General features: G+C 35.5%; 1 protein-coding gene across 1 annotated transcript in view; it reads right to left on the reverse strand.

Moving 5' to 3' along the window:
* The window catches only part of LOC134789847 (neuronal acetylcholine receptor subunit alpha-10-like), a 92,794-nt gene extending 77,076 nt beyond the window's left edge, over positions 1–15,718 (reverse strand). Inside the window, exon 1 of the mRNA XM_063760512.1 lies at positions 15,379–15,718. Coding sequence (XP_063616582.1) covers positions 15,379–15,469 — 91 coding nt within the window. The 5' untranslated portion in view covers positions 15,470–15,718. The remainder of the gene's footprint in view (positions 1–15,378) is intronic.
* Positions 15,719–23,668: the final 7,950 nt, after the last annotated feature.

Genomic DNA, 23,668 nt, shown 5'->3' on the forward strand with positions numbered 1-23,668 from the left:
ATGAACACACATACCAGGATAGAACCCGGGACCCCCGGCTGCGTAGGCAGGTCGACTAGGCTAGGAGGCCGTTAAATTATAAAGCTTGTTAATTGTTATTGTACGTACACAGTGTACACACAGCTACAAAAGTGCATAGGTACTCATTTTATGAATAAAAGTTATTCATAAAGTGGATATGTAGTTTTGCAGCTCGCTGTAGATATAGTAAGACTGAATAAATATCGAAACTTCATTAATAAATTTTAAACTGGCAAAGTGGCAACTGGTTGCAATGTAATATATTTTAAGAAGCTCGTTTAATAATTAATTAACTTCATATTTTTGACTTAGAACTCTTAACTCTTTGAGCGTAATCAGTCGATTAAACCAATTGGAACAACAATTATAATGAAAATATTTATCGAAGTATAGAGCTTGTGACTTATTGTGACTTATTGATTTTATTATAAAACAGGTACCTATTGTTGTTATTTTTACCGTTATATCAGCTTTCTTACCTCGCTTCGTTTTTGCTACGTTCGCCTTCGTATAATGTTAAAGTAGATTCGAGAATGAATTTCAAGTTTGTATTTGCTTGAATACACCACCACTAAGACCACTACTAAGATTAGTAGTGTGTAACTTGAAAAATGGTATTCAAGCAAATACAAACTTGAAATTCATTCTCGAATCTACTTTAACATTATGCTTAGGCAAACAACGTAGGGGTATAATAATATATGTACACACCCATTATGGGTGTGTACATATATTATTATAACTATGATAGTTAGCAGAAAAGTAGGTACTTAGTTACATGATACCCTTACCCTTAGTATTTGATTATTTTGTTGGGCATTAAAACATAATCTTGTTTCTTTAGGTAAATTCATAAGTTTATGCATGTCAGTAGGTGTTACAAAAACAATCATTTTTTTAAAGTTTAATCCGGAATACTCGTATTGTTCCAGGTTAAACTTTAAGACAAAACAAAACATTATACAAAGAGTTTTTGTAAATTGTTTATCATTCTGTCTACAACGTCTATTTGTGATTTTCATTTTTACAATTTACGTAATCATTAACAAAGTATCAAAATTAAAAAGACGCCTAGTATATTTACATTAATTAGGCAAATACCAATTCCTGCAATACTATCCCTAAATGTTTGGCAAGAAATTAATTTTCCAGGATCCTACTGGCTTTTTTAATTCCCATTTATATTTGGACGTCTTCTTGCTTTCATCCCAATTTTCAATCAAAGATAATTCGATTTCTTATTCGGTGACATCAGGGAACTTTTGACACGTTAATCAAAGATGGTAGAAATCACAAAGAGACGACGTTTCGATCACTGATAACTCCATACAAAGTGATTAAAATATTATAAGTCATTTTCCGGGAACAAAATCTTTAAACACGGTTTAACTTGCTAAACTTTACCCAAAATTGAATTTTAGTAATTGGTTAAAATTTCTTTGAGATCAATGTCTAAGAAAGGAAATGGTATAATTGAATCCCATTTTGACCTAATAAATGCAAATGAGAATGACCTACAATTTTGCTGCCAGATTATACTCATCAACCTTCATAATGTTCGGCATCACCCATACAACCATTTCCAGTCGCCGTTACGACGCGGTGTTGACACATCTTGTGTCGACACCGTCTGTTTCGGTCACAATTCCAGTCGCAGAGTCGTCGCCGTGTCGACACAGTTACCAGAAATGGGGAAGGGTCGACACATGACACAAAGTGACATAAAGTGTGGTCGCCGTGTGCACACATTGTTTCGGGTTTGCGACTACTTTATGCCAAAATCATTCGTTCATTCGTTCATTTTGTTCCTGTCAAATGGAAACTGTCAGATGGAAAAATACTTAAATAAAAATAAGTGACATTAATACGCCATCTCTAAAACGGATTACAAGACGTAATTATATATTGTTTGCATTTATATTACAATATGACTTAAATTATTATGGGGAATTAAACTGCTCGAGTGATTTGATAAACTAAGTGTAATATAATCAACGCGCCACCACATTGTTTTAGTTTAGCCGGAAATGAAATTGTTTACTTCTCAGTGCCTGTGTTCATAACTATATTATTTGAAGCATTTTTAGTACTTCGATGCGTATACTATACTTAAATAACAGAAATAACGCTTTACATACTACGAAACTTGTTAATTATGATGTATAAATATGGTTTAAGGCTGAGAAATATTGCAGTCACAAAGTAGTTGCAATGTTTCGACTTTGTGTCGACTCTGTGTTGACACATGACACGCGCTGTCAAAAGTAATAACAAAGTTACTGGTATGTTACTGGATTTGCAAAATGGCTCCTTGTGTTGATTTGTTTTCAGATATTCTCAAAGTGTAAAAATGCCGTGGTCAGAGATGGGCATTAATCGATTAACTGTTTATTCGACTAATTAATGGAATAAAAAAAGTTAATTCTCAAATTATAATCGCGATTAGTTTAGTCGACCTAACATAGATTGAAATTGAATTAATCTGAATATTAATCGATTAAATCTCGATTGAAAGTTGACAGGGGGCCATTTTTGTACGTAAAAATAATAGAAATGTCTTGCATGCAGATGGTAGCAAAACACTTTGTCATAAAAGTCGAGATGGGTGTCGATATATAGGTTTTAGGGAGTGCCGATTTCGAAAATGATAACCATTTTGGATTCCAAGATGGCGGCCATGCACTATGTCATAAAAGTCGTCATGGATGTCGTTTTATAGGTTTTAGGGGGCCCCGCTTTCGAAAATGATGACCATTTTGGAATCCAAAATGGCGGCCATGCACTATGTCATAAAAGTCGTCATGGGTGTCGTTTTATAGGGTTTGGGGGGCGCAGATTTCGAAAATGATAACATTTTCAATTTAAAAATGGCGGCAATGCACTATGTCATAAAAGTCGTCATGGATATCGTTTTATAGGTTTTAGGGGGCGCAGATTTCGAAAATGATGACTATTTTGGATTCCAAAATGGCGGCCATGCACTATGTCATAAAAGTCGTCATGGGTATCGTTTTATAGGTTTTGGGGGGCGCAGATTTCGAAAATGATAACATTTTCAATTTAAAAATGGCGGCAATGCACTATGTCATAAAAGTCGTCATGGATATCGTTTTATAGGTTTTAGGGGGCGCAGATTTCGAAAATGATGACTATTTTGGATTCCAAGATGGCGGCCATGCACTATGTCATAAAAGTCGTCATGGATGTCGTTTTATAGGTTTTAGGGGGCGCAGATTTCGAAAATGATGACTATTTTGGATTCCACTTTTATGACAAAATACGTAGCCGCCATCTTGGATTATAAAATGATCATCGTTTTCGAATTCTGCACTCCCTAAAACCTATAAATCGACATCCGTGACGACGCAAGTTATCTTTATTTTCAGATCTAACAAATTGCTACAGAATACAAAGGACAAAAAAGAAGCGAGGAGGTAATGAAACAAGCAAAAATACAGATGATTCCTCGACGCAATTGGGTGATTCTTAAATTGTGTCCAGATTTTTTTTGTCATAAAAGTTTATATTTTTCACATATTACTCTCACAAGTTCCGTGACATTTCGACCTTGTAATTTTTTAAGTAAATGTTTTTGTTTATCTATGAGGATCTCACTAGAATAGTATAATCAAGGTATGTTTATATTTGATGAATGAAATAGTAACGCAAAAAAAAAATATATTTGTGTCTTATATTCCTGCCGAAGACTTTTATTTTACCTTTTCCTTCTACACAAGTTTGGCCAAGTAATAAGAATTTAGGGCTCTCAATTTTATTTTGACTTCTACAACAGTAAAGCTACGAGGCCATGTTTGGTATCGTTTTCGTATAAATTCGCAGTACCAAATTTAGTTAAGGTATCACATTGACACCATTCCGAAGTAAAAACATATAAACTTATTAAAATACTTTCTTTTAAACTCCTCTTCACGCTTAAACTGCTGAACAGTTTTAATTTAAATTTGGTACACATATATTTTGAGTCCCGAGACAGGATATAATAAGTTATCTCAAAAATCATCCTTTAAAGGTGTGAAATGAGGTGTAGGGGGGAATTCAGAATTGACTTCTTGAAGTTAATACTGTTTAAGTTTAGGTTTGAAGTCATGTTTTTTCATCATTTTTAACTAAATCAAAGATGTAGACCATCCCAAATTTCATATAAATCGGTTCAGCGGTTATTGATTTCCCGTACAAATTTCCACGCCACTTTTCACACCTTCAAAAGATGATTTTGGTTATAAGATCTATCCTATGTCCTGTTCCGGGACGCAAACTATTTCTATACCAAATTTCAACGAAATCGGTTCAGCGGTTAAGCGTCAAGAAGAGTTTCAAAAAAACCGGCCAAGTGCGAGTCGGACTCGCGTATTAAGGGTTCCGTACATTAAGTCCGAGTCGCGCTTGACTGCACATTTCTAATAGGTTTTCCTGTCATCTATAGGTAAAGAACTATTTTGTGTATTCAGACGGACATACATACAGACGCACGAGTGATCCTATAAGGGTTCCGTTTTTTCCTGTTGAGGCACGGAACCCTAAAAAGATTTATTTTTATTTTGTGGAATGGTGTCAATGTGATATTTTAAATGGATTCAGCACCCCAGATTTATACGAAAACGATACCAAACACGGCCTAGCACCTTCACTGATATAGATATATCAAGATAAAATTGAGAGCCCTAAATAAACTTTCAAGAGCGGATATCTCAAAAACTATTCAACATATCGAAAAAATTGACGGAATAAACTTGTAACAAATTAAATTAACTTTCATTTTGTATAAGTGGCCATGTCGCTGAGATGCATAGTTTCCGAGATATAATCGAAAAACGGGAAAATGGGACCTTCAAAGCCCCCTCTCTCCCCCCCGCTCAAGGGCTACGGCCGGGGACTTTTGATATGTTCACCTCCTAACTTGTCAAACCGAGTTACGGAGTCAAAAATTGTGTTCCGAGCATTTCCCTCTACAACTTTTGGAGCATTCGTTGCCTGACCTAAGTAGCTTATTGAATTTCTTTAAAAACTTTTCTGTAAAAGGTTGACGGGTGTTGGGTGTTTATATGGTTTCGGTCGATTATTATCATTTGCATTGCCCATGATGACTTACTAGAATTACGAGCACACGAGACACTAATAGTAGTTTGACAAACCTTGGTTTTCAAGAGGTATTTTATATTGACATTTGCTGTCACAAATTTGCTGTCAGATTTAGTCGCAAACCGCACGCAAAGTGCACACAAATGTGTCGACACCTTGTTACGGAAAAGTGTAGACACGGCGACGACACTTTGTTTCGAAACCTTCGAGCAACACCGGCTTCCGACACATCGGAAGGGAGGGGCCCAAGCGATATCTCACCGTACAAATCTTTCTGCCATTTTTCGCGGGGGGAAAGGTGGACACAGTCGCACTTCTTACACACTTACATACAAAATCCAATCTGTAATGACGACACAAATACATAGAAAATGACACACGTCAAAGACAAATCTTGCAAACCTCGATCTCTTTTTGTGTACGGACGAGTGACAAGTGTCACAACACGCACACTAACACATTTTCGTTGAAGTATGTTATTGTATTCTGAGAGATGAGAAGTCGGATTTGTCGCTCGACCGATCCGCAATTTGTACTGAGCGAGCAAAATCGATAAATCCAACAATTACATGAGACTAAAATATAATAATTGTGTTTGAATGTAATTAAACGTATGATATGTAAAAAAAATATTACATGTGAAATGTAACACTCGGTCTAGTGAAAAATCCAAGTGCAACTAGTTTTATTACCCGCGCTAGATTAGATTGACGCGCTAATCTTGTACCTCGGCAGAGGGGAAATAGTGCGAATGCCGCCTCCCTTCCGTGTTGCTCGAAGTTCGAAACAATTCTAGACACATTGTGTGGACTCTGTTACGACACATCTGACATTTAGTTACCACTTTGTGATTCTGCGACTGGAATGGTTATATGGGCAGTTCCCTAGATTACTCTCATATGTAACAGATAAATTAGGGAGAGACAGTGAATAATTTTGACCAAATCAATTTGTTTTATCAAGTTGTTTTTAAGGTTATGTTTGAAGAGCTATTTACGTGGTTTGTATCGTGATGATTCCTCTTAACGAATATTAAGAGTTAAGTTTGTAACAAAAGTTTAATGAAATAATTATTTGTTGTTATATTATAGGTACAGTGGTAAAGGGCGTGACACTAATAACGAGACGTAAACCACCAATCCTGTAAAATAAGTAGGTATCCCAAAGAGTATAGTAAGTATAGGTATCCGTTTTTAAACACTGGCATCCTTTTACCATAAACAAGAGCCATAGAGCTGCTTAAGTTTGACGTTTCATTAATGTTTGTCTGCAACGAACTATATTCCGTCGCTGTTTGTCTGTTTTAAAAGAAATGACACCATATTACTGTGGAGAAAAAGTACTGTACTGTTAATTATGTTTAATTAAACCAATTGAAGTATTTTCGATGAAAAACGTCGAAAACATATAATATAAATAAGACATTCAACTTTTAACCTGCAAAGCGAAATTTTGAAGCTTTCAGAGAAATATCATAATTATTCCAAATTTTCTCTTAGATGCCTTATGATCGGTGCCCTTACCATAGTATGCACATACCGCTCGCACACACACATACAGGCTGTTCGAGAAACTGAAGATACAAAACGTCTTATCAATTTTAGAGTAGGTAATATTTCGAAATTGGTGAGCACTTTGTTTTGATTACTCTTATGTACGAAGACCATTCACCAAACTATAAATCGTTCTAGAAATCGTAATTCAAGAACAGGCAAGCATTTGTGGAGTTTATTTTGTTCAATAGTGGTTACTGGCGGCTGTAAACTCAACAGTGTTGTTTATTTTCACTTGAGATGTCAAGCTCAGATATAAATCTTAATTGGTGCTTCGCTGTCGTTTCGCAAGAAACGTTTACGGAGATTTCCTCTTGCACTGCATGTCTGACCTTGATTTAACTTCTTATGTTATATAAAGCCATATGTAAAAGTATTTAAAAGGTAACAACATTCTGTTTGGCAAAAACAAAACATAATTTTGAATCAAATCCATTTATAATGCTTTGAAATAAAGGATAAGTAGAAAAAACACTGTTAAGGATATGGGGGAAATATTTGCTGTTAACGGGTAGGTACGTTTCGGTAGCTAGTTGGTAGAGCGGCGGGCTGGTATCCCGGAGTCTCACACAAGTAGCTTAATCCAAAAAATAATCCATGTAGCTATCTAAAAGTAGTCTAAACCAATAAAATTTAGGTACAATATATAAACATAATTATATACATATATATATATATATATATAGATATTTACCTAACTAAAAATAATTAATAGATGATTTCTCTCTCATAAAAACCACAATCCCATATTTCTCTATGTTATTCTTATTTAGTGAATGGATAGTAAACATTTATTTTGTTTGATTTTAAGAAGAAGAAGAAGAAGAAGAAATATATTTATTTAACAGCTGGGTAATAACACACTATAAACAAGTTACACAAACGAATTAGATGCTAAACAGGATCCCCACTTAGCATAATGCCACGGCAAGCCATGACGCTGATTTTCAGTGGGTACCTGACTTAAAACTAATAATCTACATGATGATGTTGTTTTGTTTTTTAAATAAATAGTTATATCTTGGTCGCCAGCGTTTTATTGATATTTCCCGACTTATCCACCTAACAGCGTCTAATTACCATTTAATTGCACGTTACCTCAACAAGGAGGTACTCACAATATTAATCGCTAACAGACATGTTGTTATTGTCGTGTTAGCAACCTCACTAAGGTACATTATGGTAATATTGTGTTGTTTTCCGTGGTAAACACTTTTTGCGAAACCATTAAGCTTAGTATTTTATATAATTTGCTACATTGCATACCTATGAACATAAGAAAGTGTTTTTGTATGGAGGCATAGAAAATGCCTCTTTGTAGTATGCGTGAAAAAAGGTACTGCGCCCGATGCAGGCGCCGAGTAAGGGTAACATTCCTTTTCTGACCGCAGCTGCACTAACGCGTCGGTGTTATTGTCAATTTCCATAGTAAAATGAATAGTAGTGCTGCTGTCGTTGGAAATGGACTGTCACCTTAATGCTGTGTTATCTGGCGGCGCGGGGCTAACGTGCGGGGTGCAGCTACAGGCGGCCAAGCCAAGGTGACGATCGCTTGCGCTTCGCCATCGAATCGCTTTATGTCTCTATCACTCTTCCATATTAGTGTGACAGTGACAATTGCGTTTCGTTCGCTACGGAGCGTTAGCGATTGGCATGTTGTTTACAGGGCCTGTGGTACTCGCATGAGTGTCGTTGAGAAATAAGATGCTATATTTTTGAGATGAATTTGATTCTTGTTATTTATTTTTATATTTTCTCGCATAATTCATTGTAGAACATTGTTTAAAGTACATGTAGAAAGACAATTCCCAATTCATGTCCCATTGGTCGTGTTTTGCGACACCGCCACTCGATTGGTCGAGTGTAGAAATTACAAATAAATATGTAACTGTCGTAGTCAGATCGTATAATCCGCCGTATTACATTACGGCTAGCCGTTTTCAAAAACAGGGGCGTTATGAAATGCGGCGGTTTGACGATTAGCCGGATTGTCATTGCGATACGTTCTTCGATAAGGCGGCCTACGTTTAGCCGCATCGTACTACTATTTAGATTGTAGAGTGATCAGCTCTTTCGGTCGCCTACGTAACCGGAGTTTGCCAATGTTTGCAATTTAATTTATTTTTACCATGGTCCCAGCGCACTACATGTGTTTCTTTTCCAAAACATTCCCTTCACAACTTAAATAGACGGAGGCCCGCTTTGCGGGGCTCCTATTTCTGGGTGGTTTGCCCTTCGGGCATCTGAAGCTACCTACGAACCTAACCTACGCTTTTTTCCCCAAAGTGTAATGTTTTCACGAACGTCTCACTAAATCAATAGGTAGGTTAGGTTCGTTAGGTAGCTTCAGATGCCCGAAGGGCAAACCGCTCAGAAATAGGAGCCCCGGGAAGCGGGCCTCCGTCTAGTTAAGTTGCGAAGGAAATGTTTTTTGAAAAGAAACAGTCCGACGAACTCCAGATTTGATGGACACCCCAGCGTTTTTCATAGTTTGTTGTTGTTGTGTCAGTCAGGCAGCGCCACGAGTGTTAAAAATGGGAACTAAAAACTGTCAAAGCGGCGGCTAATGACTCGCTGTATTACATTACGGCTAGCCGTGTTGAAGAACGTATGGCGCCGAATACATTCCGGCGGATTCTCATTCAGCCGCATTCAATCCGGCTAATCGCTGAACCGCCGCATTTCGAAACGCCCCTGTTTTTGAAAACGGCTAGCCGTAATGTAATACGGCGGATTATACGATCCGACTGCGACATAACTATTACAGTATACTGTAAAAATATTTGTAGTTGCAAAAAAACTACCTTATCATTAACAAAAATTAATTAAAGAAGTAAGATTTCTCTACAACATAATAACTTGACAGTAAACTTAAATATAGTCCAACCCCGCGTCCCTTTAAATGCATTAAAGTGACCAGTAGCTTTTGAAGTTAACTGTACATATCCCGCAGGTATCCAACTAGTATAAAACCAAAAAGCCTTCGTAGAGTTCCTCACTAACCCTCGACTAAATTTCTCTCCAATTTCTGACCAACTTCTAATTCAGCCGGCCATAAACCACACCATAACAGCTGCAAACTTTTTAAATGCTTTCTTACTTTGATTAATGTTCTGCAAGTCGGGGTCAGATTCAATTAATTGGCCATATCGAAAATATCTTGGAAAGTACTGCTTCGAATTAAAACTTGACAATTGAATGAAAAAACCGGCAAAGAGCGTGTTGGGCCATGCTCAGTGTACTGGCAATGCTTCTTTGAACAAGGACTATTAGTAAGTATCAGAGTTAAGTGACTGCAATCAAATTTCTATGCAAGGGGGGTCACTTATCTGTGCAGCTTTCAGTGTTTAATTATATACTCCTAAATATTGTCTCTTTTTCTGATATGCGTTGAGTCAGTAGAATTGTAATTTTTTCAGTGTGCATACGTACGTATTACGAGAGCCTACGTTTGCAAATTTAACGTGTAGTAATTGAGTTCCACGCTATACCTATTGCTCAAACCAGTTCCGAACTATACTCTGTATCTTTAGGTACTTAAATAAAAGTAAACAAATAATTTGTATATTTTCGGGTAGTTATAACAGTTATTGATTAACCAACCAAATACAAAACCACCTGGATCTGTCACTGAACGACCTGACTTTAACCTACATTATTTGATCATGTAATGTTTTCATCTACCCTCAACTGGCTTAAGAAGCCATTTGAGGGTAGATTTTGTTTACTCTTTTTTAAATACCTAAAGATACAGACTATAGGTACCATACGCTAGCATTAAGATTTAATGATTCTTTTACCGGTGTTCGTTTACAATCCCACGTTCCGATACGTGGTACAAATTCTAATGAATTGATGCCTAAAATACTTAGATCCCTCGGGACGTGTTTGTTACTTCTAGCAATTTACTGCTCAACTCAACTAACCAATGATGTTTTAAACCAAGATTTATAGTAGATTAGTTTCGTATTCACGTTTGACAATAGATAGGCACACACAATAAAATTAACAACAAAAACACTAAAACAAACAATTGAACTAGGTATAAGAATAAAATCTTCTCGGTCTTAAAAGCTATTTAAGGTGAAAGGCGTCAAATACGAAGCTAATATTCTATCGGAAGTCTATACTCGCTTTCTTTCTATTGAAAACGTCTAGACTTTTAAACAGATTGAAGAAGGTAAGTTTGCATTATCAGTACCTATGCCTAGTTTACTATACCGAAAATAGATTTGTACCTACTTTGAACCTAGTTAACATTATTAATGTTTATGGAATAAATCGACCTTATTTCAGTTTAAAATGGTTTATATTTGAAAACAGCTATAAAGAATTTGATCGATTTTACAATTATTATCTAGGCACTTGTACAGTTGTACTTATCCTATTCCACCCAAATGCTAATCCTCATATTATCTTCAGAAAACTGTACTTTCTGTGATAATGCGGGTGCATACTATTCAGAAGGACTATCAGATCAAATACATTTTCATAGAAGTATATTATTATAATGATTTATAAAAGCGGCAAGTAATTTCATTTGATTGTATTTTCGCCAAAAAGCCTAGATAGCAAATATTAGCTTTGAGGATAGGTAGCAGTAGGCTTTGACTTGATAAAGTTAATAAAAATATGTAGGCGACCAGCAAAAGCTAAACCTCAAACGAAAAGCAAAGACATATGTAACTTCGTATGAGATGAATAAAGTCTAAGGAAAAAACGTGCCTCGGAAATCAAGAAAAAGACATTCTCGGATAGATGGCGCTCACACCTTTAGCCTATACTCGGCTAGATGGCGTGACGACACCGTTTCATATTTAACAATTTTAACACATAGATATCAGTGTATGAACATGGGTCAAAATGATATAAAAATAATAAAATCATTTATCCATATATATATATATATATATTTGATAATTTTATACGTTTTCATTTTGAGTTTTAGGCGTGTATCGATAGATAGCAATAAATTTACTGTGACTACAAAATTTACTATGACAGGACCCCTCTATACTATCTATTCTCTTTGCTAAAAGCTATAGTTTTGTACCATATATTGCTTCTTTTAATCTGTGTACGACGTACTGATGAAGTTTACGACCTGTCTGGCCTAGTGGGTAGTGACCCTGCCTATAAAGCCGGTGGTCCCGGGGTCAAATCCTGGTGAGGGCATTTATTTGTGTTATGAGCACAAATATTTGTTCCTGAGTCATGGATGGTTTCTATGTATCTAAATATTTATATATTATATATATCGTTGTCTAAGTAACCCACAACACAAGCCTTACTGAGCTTACTGTGGGACTTAGTCAATTTGTGTATTAATGTCCTATAATATTTATTTATATATTATATTAAAAACCTATGCATACATATTATTCATCTGCAATCATATACAATCAAACAAATATGCATAGAATTATATCATTTTATTTCGATGTTGTGAGTCAAGTCACAGGAAGCTTTAAAAGGTGGTTTATTAAATAAAGTAAGTACATTAAATCTGCGTACCGCCGACATATTAAGAAAAACCCGAGATGAATTTCCTTTCATTTCTTGACGTGTACCGCAAAATGATATATCCTTTCCCTGTTCTGTGATGTAACGTAATCCGTTTTCAAACCACTGTCATTGAACATATTCATGCTTATATTTTTACTGGAACATTAATTAAAATGTAACGTAATCCGTTTTCAAACCACTGTCATTGAACATATTCATGCTTATATTTTTACTGGAACATTAATTAAATATTAACAAGGTTATGTTATATTTATAATGTATATGTCGCAGTCAAAAGTGTGAACTGGTCAAAAGAACTTATAACCGACAAAAACAGGCAAAACTGCTTTTGACTGAGCATGTTGGTCAAAAATAGTTTTACCTGAAAATCATTGGTTAATAGTAATTGTGACTGTTACTATCAGTCAAAAGTACTCGCAGAGATAGGTAGGTTAGGGTTATTTTTTTTTGCTACGCCCAAAAAACTAAACTGTTCCCAGAGATAGGTAGGTTAGGGTTATTATTTTTTTGCTACGCCCTAAAAACGAAACTGCTGCCAGAAATAGGTATGATTTTCAGGTAAAACTACTTTTGACCAACATGCTCAGTCAAAAGCAGTTTTGCCTGTTTTTGTCGGTTAAAAGTTCTTTTGACCAGTTCACACTTTTGACTGCAACATATATAAGGAATGAGAACTCATGATGATTTTTATACCCTCAAAGCAAAACATAGGGACGTTATAAATTTAGTGTCTGTATATACATACATGGTATCTCCAACAGGATACATACCTATCTATTTCGGTTGCTTGAATATTTTAGAGTTAGACCTACATAAGTCTGCAACGATTTGGATAGCACATGCAGTGCAAGTGTTATTTATCGTCATAATTTCATAGAAGTTTGACGTTTAAAATAACACTTGCACTACGTGTGCTATCAAAATCGTTGCAGACTTATCTTGGTCTAACTCTAGGAGCTTTTTTGTTAGTGTTATTTTATTCTTGTAGGAATGATTTGTATTATATGCTGTAGGCATTCTAGTCTAGTTAATAATATTTGTCTCTCCATACCTACCCCCTTATTATTCATAAAACTTTACGGGCCTTTAGTTAAATTATGTTTTATCCCTTTCTTACAAATACATAACTCAAAATGACAGATAAGGACAAAAGATTATTAGCTAATTGAGGTTTGTAGTGCGTTTATGAATAAGGGAGCTAATCTTTATCTACATTTGAAGCAAGGCCTGTTCACTTCCTAAGAAAGTTATGTCCCCATATAATTGCGCATGTGTGCGCCTTAATCTTCTATGTGTGCGTTGGCCTCCGGGAAAAAGTTGCGAGTAATAAAAATAAAAACATTTTTCTACAGCAACATTGCTCCCAACTCTGATTTAAATTATCACGAATTTTATACAATATTAATCATAAAACGGGACTTAAAACGCTTAAAACTTAATTACATGCGATTAAGTTTTATAATGAATATTTGCTTCCAACTGTCTTTATCAATGTTCATAAAATATATGGAGGGTAGGTACGTCTACCCACCATAATAAAAAATATATTTGTCAATGACTCTGTCCAACTGCTGTGGTTAAAGTTCATAACGAAAATTTTATTTATTAACTCTTTAAATAATACATACAACGTGTACCGCTACGTACCACTTAAGACTGTAAGTCTGTACCTACATGGATTACAGCAATGCACATAGAAAATGTGCTAAATGCGGAGCAACGGCTGTTGAAGCAGCCAGAGTCAAATTTACAACTTTAGTGGGTTCAGAAGGAACCGAGTCATAACGCATCTGGAAAGCGTATTAATTAACCGTGAAGAAATGTATGAATACAAGTTGGAAATCTGTGTAAAATGCCGTATGTAAAGTGTAGTGTATCTGTGTGTAAAGTGTAATAGGTAGGCATGCCTAATGTTATTTGTATAAAAGGTACTGAAAACTTTGTGAATGCGCTTTATTAATGTCTATTTTTTTATTAAGTTGCCAGTTGCCAGTTTTCAGTGTATATTTTTATATATAAAACATTTTTTAATAAATAATATATATAATGTTATAAACATAAACATGCCTTTTATTTAAATCAATTGATAATACCACAAACAAGGGGTAATATTTGCATCTTGCATATATTTCGTGATATGAAGATAACAAATATGTTTATCAACAGAATTACTACCTACCAATACCCGCCAGGCTAAACCGGTTGTCAACTTTAGTTCCATTGGTACACAAAGACGGCGCCACTAGTATAAACGTATAAACGGTTGGGGACATTTTTTTGTATGGAGTTACCGTTCTTCTCCTAGTGAGTATTATATTCTTTGATTTGAAGGCTCATGAGAGTCATGAGACAGAGTAACTCGTAATTGACTCAGACCGTAAAATATCACATATTTTATTTATAATTGTATTGCTGGCATAGAAAATCACTATGAGAAAATTTCATGTCTATTTACTTAGAAAATTATTACGATTCTTCACGCTGACATAGACTGACTGACAGCGGTGGCTTAGTATTGGCTTCCGTTTCCGTTTGTCACCCTTTGGATAGAGAATCCCAAAAAAGACGAACGCCGAGACGAGATAATGATAAGTTTGGATAAAATCAATAAATCTGTCAACCTGAGGATCTGTAGAAATGAGAATCTGTAATTGAAATCTGTTGAAGTGGTTCAATCCAATTTTTGGAGGGACGCTCTAAATAAAAGGTAGTTTTTTATGTTTCAAGTTTATTTTTAACTAAGTGTTCATCAAAGAAACATCTTTTTTTTACAGGAAAATCCATTTAATATATTTTTTATATTTAATTTCAGGGTTCCGTACCTAAAGTGTGACTAAAGAGACCAAATACATATAATGAAGCCTCCGCTGTCTTACCGTCCGTCATTCGTAGCCGTTTGTGAAATTCCCAAACGCACATGAATGTGTTATTTATTTGACTCAAGCTTAGGTAATATGGGTTTCCTTCTTGCGATTTCATAACGTCTCAGTAACATGGGAATTACCTCAAACGTTGTATTTGATTATTCCATTATTACATTGTTTTGCGGAAAGATAACACATTACTCGGAAAACTTTACTCTAATCTTACCACACACTTGAATAAAATGATGAAGTTTAGGTCGTTAGGGTTAAGCTAAACTTAAAGAGAAGTAACTTGAATAGAAAAAGAAACTTACCTTTGATTAAGAATGAAACCGCTACCCAAATTAATAATTTGATGACTGAAGAATAAAGTATATCAGAAACATGGCACACGCGAAATTTCATTTTAAAATTTGGCACTTTTCACTTTTACAAAAATACAAATAAACATATTTCTAAACATGACCAATTACTAAAAGTTCATAATCACATTTTACAGTCGCTTAATAATGGAGCGACACAGAGAGTGCAAAAAAACCTTGTTCAAAATCCGTACAGATTTTTACGGAGTCGATTTGAGTTGTAAAAATGTTTATAACGTTCGTAAAACGCGGTTTACGGCGCGTAGAAGCTGCGTGCTCGCGCGAGCCGGCGGCGGGCGCGGCGGTCGTAGCACTGATGCCGCGCCACCGCTCGCTACGACTGCTACGGGCCCACCACTAGCTACGAACCTACGAACCGCCACGATTGTAGATGTAGATTAGATGTACAATGACTGTGATTGACTGTAATAAGCGACATGCCAACAAAAATCTTATAACTTAGTACAAATATAAGCTAATTTGATCTCATTTTGACATTAGGTACTCGCTCATTGCGAACGAGATTCGACGAATTGAGTTTAACAACTGAATGACAAGTCTTAAAAATCGATTTTCGCTCCTGTTTTTAAACACGAAACTGATCCGAAGATTTGTAAAGTGAATTTATTTCCGTGCAATCGTAAACACTTTTCTATAGGGGTTTTCTGAATTACATTGTTCCTACTTTGACGGTTTAACTACGTGGCCTTATCTCGCCCGCTTCAAGTTCTCTTTAGAAGCATGTTAATCCGACCGCAGTGTCAAGGGCATTCTTGTACGAAACTTGGGAAGACGTATGTATGTATTGCTATAAAGCAAGTTTGTTAGTTTCATGGTTTCAGTAAAAATGTTAGAAGTACCTAGTAAGTGTCACAATAAAAGTTGGTTTTAGGGGTCTATATTAATTCGCATAACGTAATACTCCGAATTGAAATTGGCATAACATATATTACGCATAAGTTTTAAAATCGCATAACATTATATCGCATAACTGAGTACGCATAATGTTAATGCGCATAACATAAATTATCATAACGATGACTTGGGATAAATGTAATAAGCATAACGTTACTTTGCATAATTATCAAATGGTATAAATATAACAGGAAGAAAACCGATTATTACGTCACCAAAAAGCGATATATGGAAGCAATTGCAGCCAATGTAAATTTAGTTTTTTCCATCCTACCGATTTATAGGCGTAGGTTTTTTTACCAGTTATACATAGGTAGATACTGACAAATGGAATTTTGATTGTATATATTGTTTAATTTATTTAGTTAGATCTGAGGAGTTAATTAGGATCTGAATATATCTATTATCTGGCTGTTAGAAAAAAAAAACCTAACAAAACCTACCTAACAAATTTGGTTTTGCCCTGATCCATCTAATTCGCTCGCTTTGTAAAATTATGCTAATTCATTTTGTGACAGTTAAAGTTATAGTTGATAATGTTATGCATATTTCAATTATACGGATTCATTATTATGCGCAATAAGTGTTATGCTTTCTTATTAGTATGCCTGTTCAATGTTATGAACAATCATGTTATGCCAAATATGTTATGCGAATTCATATTATGACAATTCATGTTAGGCGTAGTAAGGGGCACCCTGGTTTTAGTTTATTAACTAACACTTATTTAAATGATAATGACAAATTGCTTTTGTCATTATGGTGACGTCATTAAAATTTGAACGAAAAACAGTCAATTTAAAGAGAAGAAATTTCATTTAACCACACAAAAGTAATCGTGATTCCTATTTGATTTCTTGTCTCCTACCTAGAAATATTTGGTAGCTCCCAAGTTGTCACGATAAATGCTAAATTGTCTAGATACGCCAATTAGGATTGTCGCCGGAGTAAACCCACTTACCGATTTGGTGCGGACCAAGACGCGAGTGATTGTGGGCAGCCGACCGTTCGGTGCACTGGCAGAGATGGAACGTATGACGTACATGGTGTATCTCCTAGGACTAAGTTAAGTTTCCAATTGAAGTGTAATCGGAAGCTATTTTCCACTGACTGAAATATTGTATGTAGGTGCTCCTAAGTATTTATACGAAATACGAAATTCAAATAAGACAAGTATAAAATGATACATAAATAATTATTAATTAAATAAACGTGGCTAGGGTGTACCTATAGGTATTTGACAAGTTTTCGCCATTATGTAAGTAGTGCATCCTTTTTCCTATGATACGGAAATATTTTTTAGCTATATTTAAATAATTTTCATTCCAGGCTTCAAAGTTATAAGCACTAAGTCTAGTAAACATCGTAGGTACTAGTGAAAGCTATCGATCGACAATATAAACTACTACATATTTATTTTATAATCCATGCCTCTATTAGCATTATCATATTTTTTTAATCACATTTCCGCGCCTTGCTTAATCTTATGCCTTGCAACCACCCGAACCCAAAGATAACGAGTACCAAGTAGGTACGTACATTATAATATGGTTACACCATTTTCATGAGTATAAAAGTCATGACATCGCACGGATAACTCACGTAAACGGATTCATAAATCGTAGTTACTAAGTTTTATTATTCTTTTATCGTCTTATCCAGGAGAATTGCGTCATTTTACACGTAAAGCAAACACTTAATGTATAATAATACAATGTGTGATTTACACGGCCTGCTTGATTTTATAAATATACTAGCTTCGCACGGGTTAACAAATTATACACTTAAACCTTCCTCAAGAATCATTCTATTGATATATGAAAACTGCATGAAAATCCGTTCAGTATTTTTTGAGTTTATCGCGAACATACAAACACACAAACAGACAGACGCGGTGGGGGACTTTGTTTTATAAGGTGTAGTTAAGTATAAATTACATCTCCTTTTTTAATTGCCTTACTAAATGTTGAACTGGCAATTATTATCGCAACCATAACTTGAGTTTCTTTTTATGTTCTATAATTTTTTACTATTGTGTTTTCAGGGTGTCAATAAGTAGTATAAAAATCCATCACATGAAAATAATTTATTGTTATGTATACTTATGTATATGCTTGTTTCCATTATTTCGGCCTCGGGTGCACATAGCAACAGTAATGCCTAAACTCGTCTATTATTTTTTGGCTTGGATTTTGTACGAGAACTTATTGCTTTTTAGAAGTGTATCAAATATCTGAAACCACTTTAAATGAAGCATGCTAGCGGAGCCAAGACGCGTGAGATTGCAGCAGCCACAGAGCGTAGAGTTCTCGATGCTAGCGATTAGTGCAATTTACACGAGTTCAGCTCCATTAGGAAAGTAATAGTTAGTTTAAATTCAACCGTATCACGGTGGAGTTCTGTGTTTAACGTAGTATCACTTATCAGTACTAAATAGTATTTAATTGCTTTAACTAAGAGTGCCATTTCAATACTTTATAAAGTTTAAGATTTCATCTTGATCATTTCATTCATCAAAGTTCCTAATTAGTAAATAGACAAAAATAATTTTATTTCAATTAACATTCTGTAATATAGTGCGACTAAGAGTGTGACATAAAATAACAGAAATTAAATAAAATTGAACTAAAAAAAATCCATACTAAATTGTTGCCGTGTTTAAGCATTTTACGTCAAAAATGTGACAGTTATAACATTTTAATTAGGTAATTATGTTTTCACCACACCAGCTCGGAAAGACTTACTTTGTACTTCAAAAACGGATAGCAAAGTTGCACTTTGCTATCAGTAATTCACATGTGAGGCAAAGTAATCAAATGCAAATTTTGAGTTGTTTTCTTATGTTTGCTGGTAGAATTGACTTTTAAATGATGATTTTGGATGATAAATATTTAATAACATTCATTTGAATTTGATTTGGTTTGATTTGGTTTGATTTTGTTTGATATTTTATATTTAATATTTGCTTCGGGTTGGTGTGGTGAAAAATTTTGTGTTTCACTCGGGGGCAAATTTTGTTCAACCCCCGTGCTTTGAAACCCTCGTAACTCTCAAGATTCCATTTTTCGAATCAAGAATCAATTTTGGAATCTTTCGCTTGCTCGGGTATCAATATTAGCACGAACGGTTAAACAACAACTTTGCCCCCTTGTAAAACAAATAACTATTATTGTATATCAATATCACTTAGTCCAATATCTAACACCAATCAACTCTCAAAACTAAAACATTATATGTATTGTAGATAAGGAAAGGAATAAACATTTAAAACAGCAGTTTGCTCCAGTAACACTTGTACAATGACATAAACCCTATTTCATTTTCGTGTTTTATCGAATGTGAAAAAATATATGTTATAACGTTATCTCTACCGGTTTAGATGTTAACTTTAACTACGCTTCGTCCGTACAACAGGTATCTAATGCAAAACTTTTTAGTTGATAAAGTTTCTCGTGCAGCGGTAAATTTTATTTTTAAATTATATTTTGCTGAAACGTAGGTATTTCACAAGTTTATTTTAACGGTTCGCTTTAACGTTTTCCTTGAAGATAATTATGTTATACACATGTGATCATTTTTGACGTGTATTAAACGAGACGTTAGGTTCCTCTTTCGCAAGTACGTTTAAATAGTAAACTAGTACAGTGACGTGGAGGTATCGGACTTTTTGCGAGACAAGGAATGATTATAGATTCAGACCAAGATAACTCTGCAGCGATTTGTATATCACAGTGAAACGTAGTGATTATATTCTCTTTGGCACAGGCGTGCAAGTGTTATTTAAACGTCATAACCTCATGGAATTTTGACGTTTAATATTTTAATAATTATAACACTTGCACGTCACGTCTGTGACGTAAGTACCTTTTAAATGAAAATTACACAGTTGATAATGATTATGATTAGCCAGTTATACATTATACGTATGACGTAAACACACCGATTTTCTTTTGAGGACTAAAATTGATACTCGTATTTTTGTTATTTATTAACTTGCACGACGAAACCTTTTTAATTTTGTTATGATGCCCTTTTGTCGTCTAAAATAAGGGAAACAACGATCAATTTCAATAAGCGGCACTGCCAAAATTACACTCTTGAGAATAAAAGGTAAGGCTTGAGTTTCAATTAGCTAAAACACATTATTATGTTATGTATTAAGTTTTTAAAGTTATACTTAAAGGTACAGCTAACAGTGTGTTTTAAATTTATTTTACCGGTAAATTATTAAACACAAAACGCCAAACATAACGATTATAGACACTCACATAACATAACTTATATCGTAATTCTCGCATCTGTGCGTAGGTATGTAATACATAGAGGGCTATTGCCATAGTCAATTTTGTAGTCACGGTACATTTACTGCCATCTATCGACACACGATTAAAACTTAAAAAAAAAATGAAAATGTATAAATTAATCAAAATATGTATACGGATAAATGAGTTTTAATTTTTATTGTTTCATATTGCCCCATGTTCTTTCACTGATATTTGTTAAAATTGTTGAATATCAAACGGTGTCAACGCCATCTAGCCGAGAATAGGCCAAAGGTATATGGCGCCATCTATTCGAGAATGACTTTTTCTTGATTTCCGAGGCACGTTTTTTTCTTAGACTTTATTTATCTTAGTAATAATTACTAATAGGTATGTAGTTTTGTAAAATTATTAATAAGTACCATGTGGGCGGCAAAGAAGCATACAATAGACGAAATAGCTATACAATAGTTATTTGTTTTACAAGGGGGCAAAGTTGTTGTTTAACCGCTCGTGCTAATATTGATACCCGAGCAAGCGAAAGATTCCAAAATTGATTCTTCTCCATCCATTCGAAAAATGGAATCTTGAGCGTTGCGAGGGTTTCAAAGCACGAGGGTTAAACAAAATCTGCCCCCGAGTGAACACAAAATTTTTCACCACACCAACCCGAAGCAAATAATGTTATTAAAATGAATGTTATTAAATATTTATCATACAAAATCATCATTTAAAAGTCAATTCTACCAGCAAACATAAGAAAACAACTCAAAATTTGCATTTGATTACTTTGCCTCACATGTGAATAAAATGCAACTTTGCTATCAGTTTTTGAAGGGCAAAGTAAGCCTTTCCGAGCTGGTGTGGTGAAAATAATTAACTACCCTCCTCAGGTTACCCTACTCTTAGAATTTCCTGGAAGCGATCTAACTATATATATAGGTACTATGGGTAGCCACAACACAGGATGGTCCCAAAACCAGTTGATAAAAAAAATTGAGTATATTTCTTACTTACACAACTTTTACAAAAAGTAATTTAAAAAACTTAAGCTAAAATCAATAATTAAACTAAACGTAATATTAACTATATTCAAAATATTATCCTTTAGCTTTGATGCCTTTGATACACGACACGTACGGTTACGTTTGTTACAATGATTTAAAATATGCCGCAGCGCAGTAAAAAAAAATTACAACATACTTTAGGCCAACCTGTAGAATACTTTTAATCAAACTTGTGTATGAATTCATCTGTTATTTGATTTTGACAAAGTTTATTTGTTTGTTAATAATGACATTTGATTGTTTGCAATCAAATCAAAAAGGGGAGGAAGGAGATGTTCGCTTAAACCTCCGCAATGGTTAGCCCTTAAATCGACAAAACATGGAAGGTGAAGCGCTTATAGTTGTAGAGTCGGACCAAAAAAAGTCTGCAGCGGATTTGATAGCCCACGCAGTGCAAGTATCATTTCTACGTCATTATTTCATAGAAGTTTGACGTTTAAAATAACACTTGCACTGCGTGGGCTATCAAATCCGCTGCAGACTATTCTTCGTCTGACTCTAATGATTTTGGTTAGGACAAAAATGCAAAAAATTACTATTTTAATGCAAAATTATGGTCCTGTATTTTGGAGGTTCTCGAATTAAGGGTTAAAGAAAAGTTCACCTTTTTATGTTCATCAAATCATACATGTTATTGGACATTTCTTAAATATATCTAAATTTAGACTACAAATAAAAACCCCCCGACACCGGTCCATATTGAATTTATATGGTCCATTATTCTTCGCCGAAACCTTGGCAATGGGGCATTGTGATGAGGCGCGGGCGTGTGCTATGTAGCGTGGCGAGCGGTCGAGTGTGAAACCAATCAATTACGGCATGGCCGGCCGGCCCGCTTGCAAAACTACCCACGATGTTACAAACGACATAAAATTTCAGGAAATATTATTGAAAAATATGAAGCATAGGCTGGAGGGAATAAAAATTCACAGATTTCGTGCCTCACACGACTATCGAGCACATTGGAAATGAATCTACGGAATTCGAAAAAATATTGTCGCTGAGCGACGAGAAAGTCTGGATAAGGAAAAAGTTACAAAATAAAACTACAACGTTGAATGATAATTATTTTATTCTTAGACTAACACAAGTATCCTGGACATAACGCATGTGAACAAACAAATTGCAAAATTTCCCCACGCGTATCCAAGTTTGAATAATTGTCGCCGTGGCGCATAAGTATAGGTACATATTTCATTTTTCGATTAATAAGCAGGATATATTAATGTTCAAAGTACAAGAAAATTATTACACGGCAAATCCGTAGTCAACTCGAGAAGTGGTGATCGGCAGCGGCCCATTTGCTGCAAGATATGAAATTTTCTTGACAGCAGTTTGACGCGACGAGAGATGACCATAACAGCGTTTGTCTATGTTTGTGTGTGTAGCCGAGGTGGGGATAGACCACGTCAAAGTTAGAAAAACGGCCGATGGGGCGCGTATCATCGAGGTTTCTGGTACCGACAATGGCAGGGCGGCCGATATCCTGCGCGAGAAATTGGAGGGCCTTATTGGCGACGACGCGAGGGTGTACCGGCCAACTAAAATGGCTGGCTTGAGGATATCAGGACTCATGGAATCTGCAACCACGGAGGCAGTAGCCGAGGCAATAACAGCGAAGGGTGGTTGTAGACTTGACGAAGTGAAGGTCGGTGCAATCCGTACCGGATTGAATGGGGCAGGATCGACCCTCATTAAATGCCCGGTGACAGCCGCCAAAAAGATAGTAGAGGGAGGGCGTTTGCTTGTGGGGTGGTCGAGTGCACAAGTACAGATCCTAGATCCAGCACCGTTCCGCTGTTATAAGTGCATGGGGACGGGACACACTCGCGCTACTTGCCCCTCACAAATAGACAGAGGCAACACGTGCTTCCGGTGCAGCAAGCCGGGACATAAGGCGTCTGGCTGTACCGAGGCGCCATTCTGCGCGGTATGTCATCAGGCCAAAAAACCAGCCGGACACTACATGGGAGGCCAAGCGTGCTGCCCCCCACCGAC

Source organism: Cydia splendana, chromosome 4, assembly GCF_910591565.1.
Source record: "Cydia splendana chromosome 4, ilCydSple1.2, whole genome shotgun sequence".
NCBI lineage: Eukaryota > Metazoa > Arthropoda > Insecta > Lepidoptera > Tortricidae > Cydia > Cydia splendana.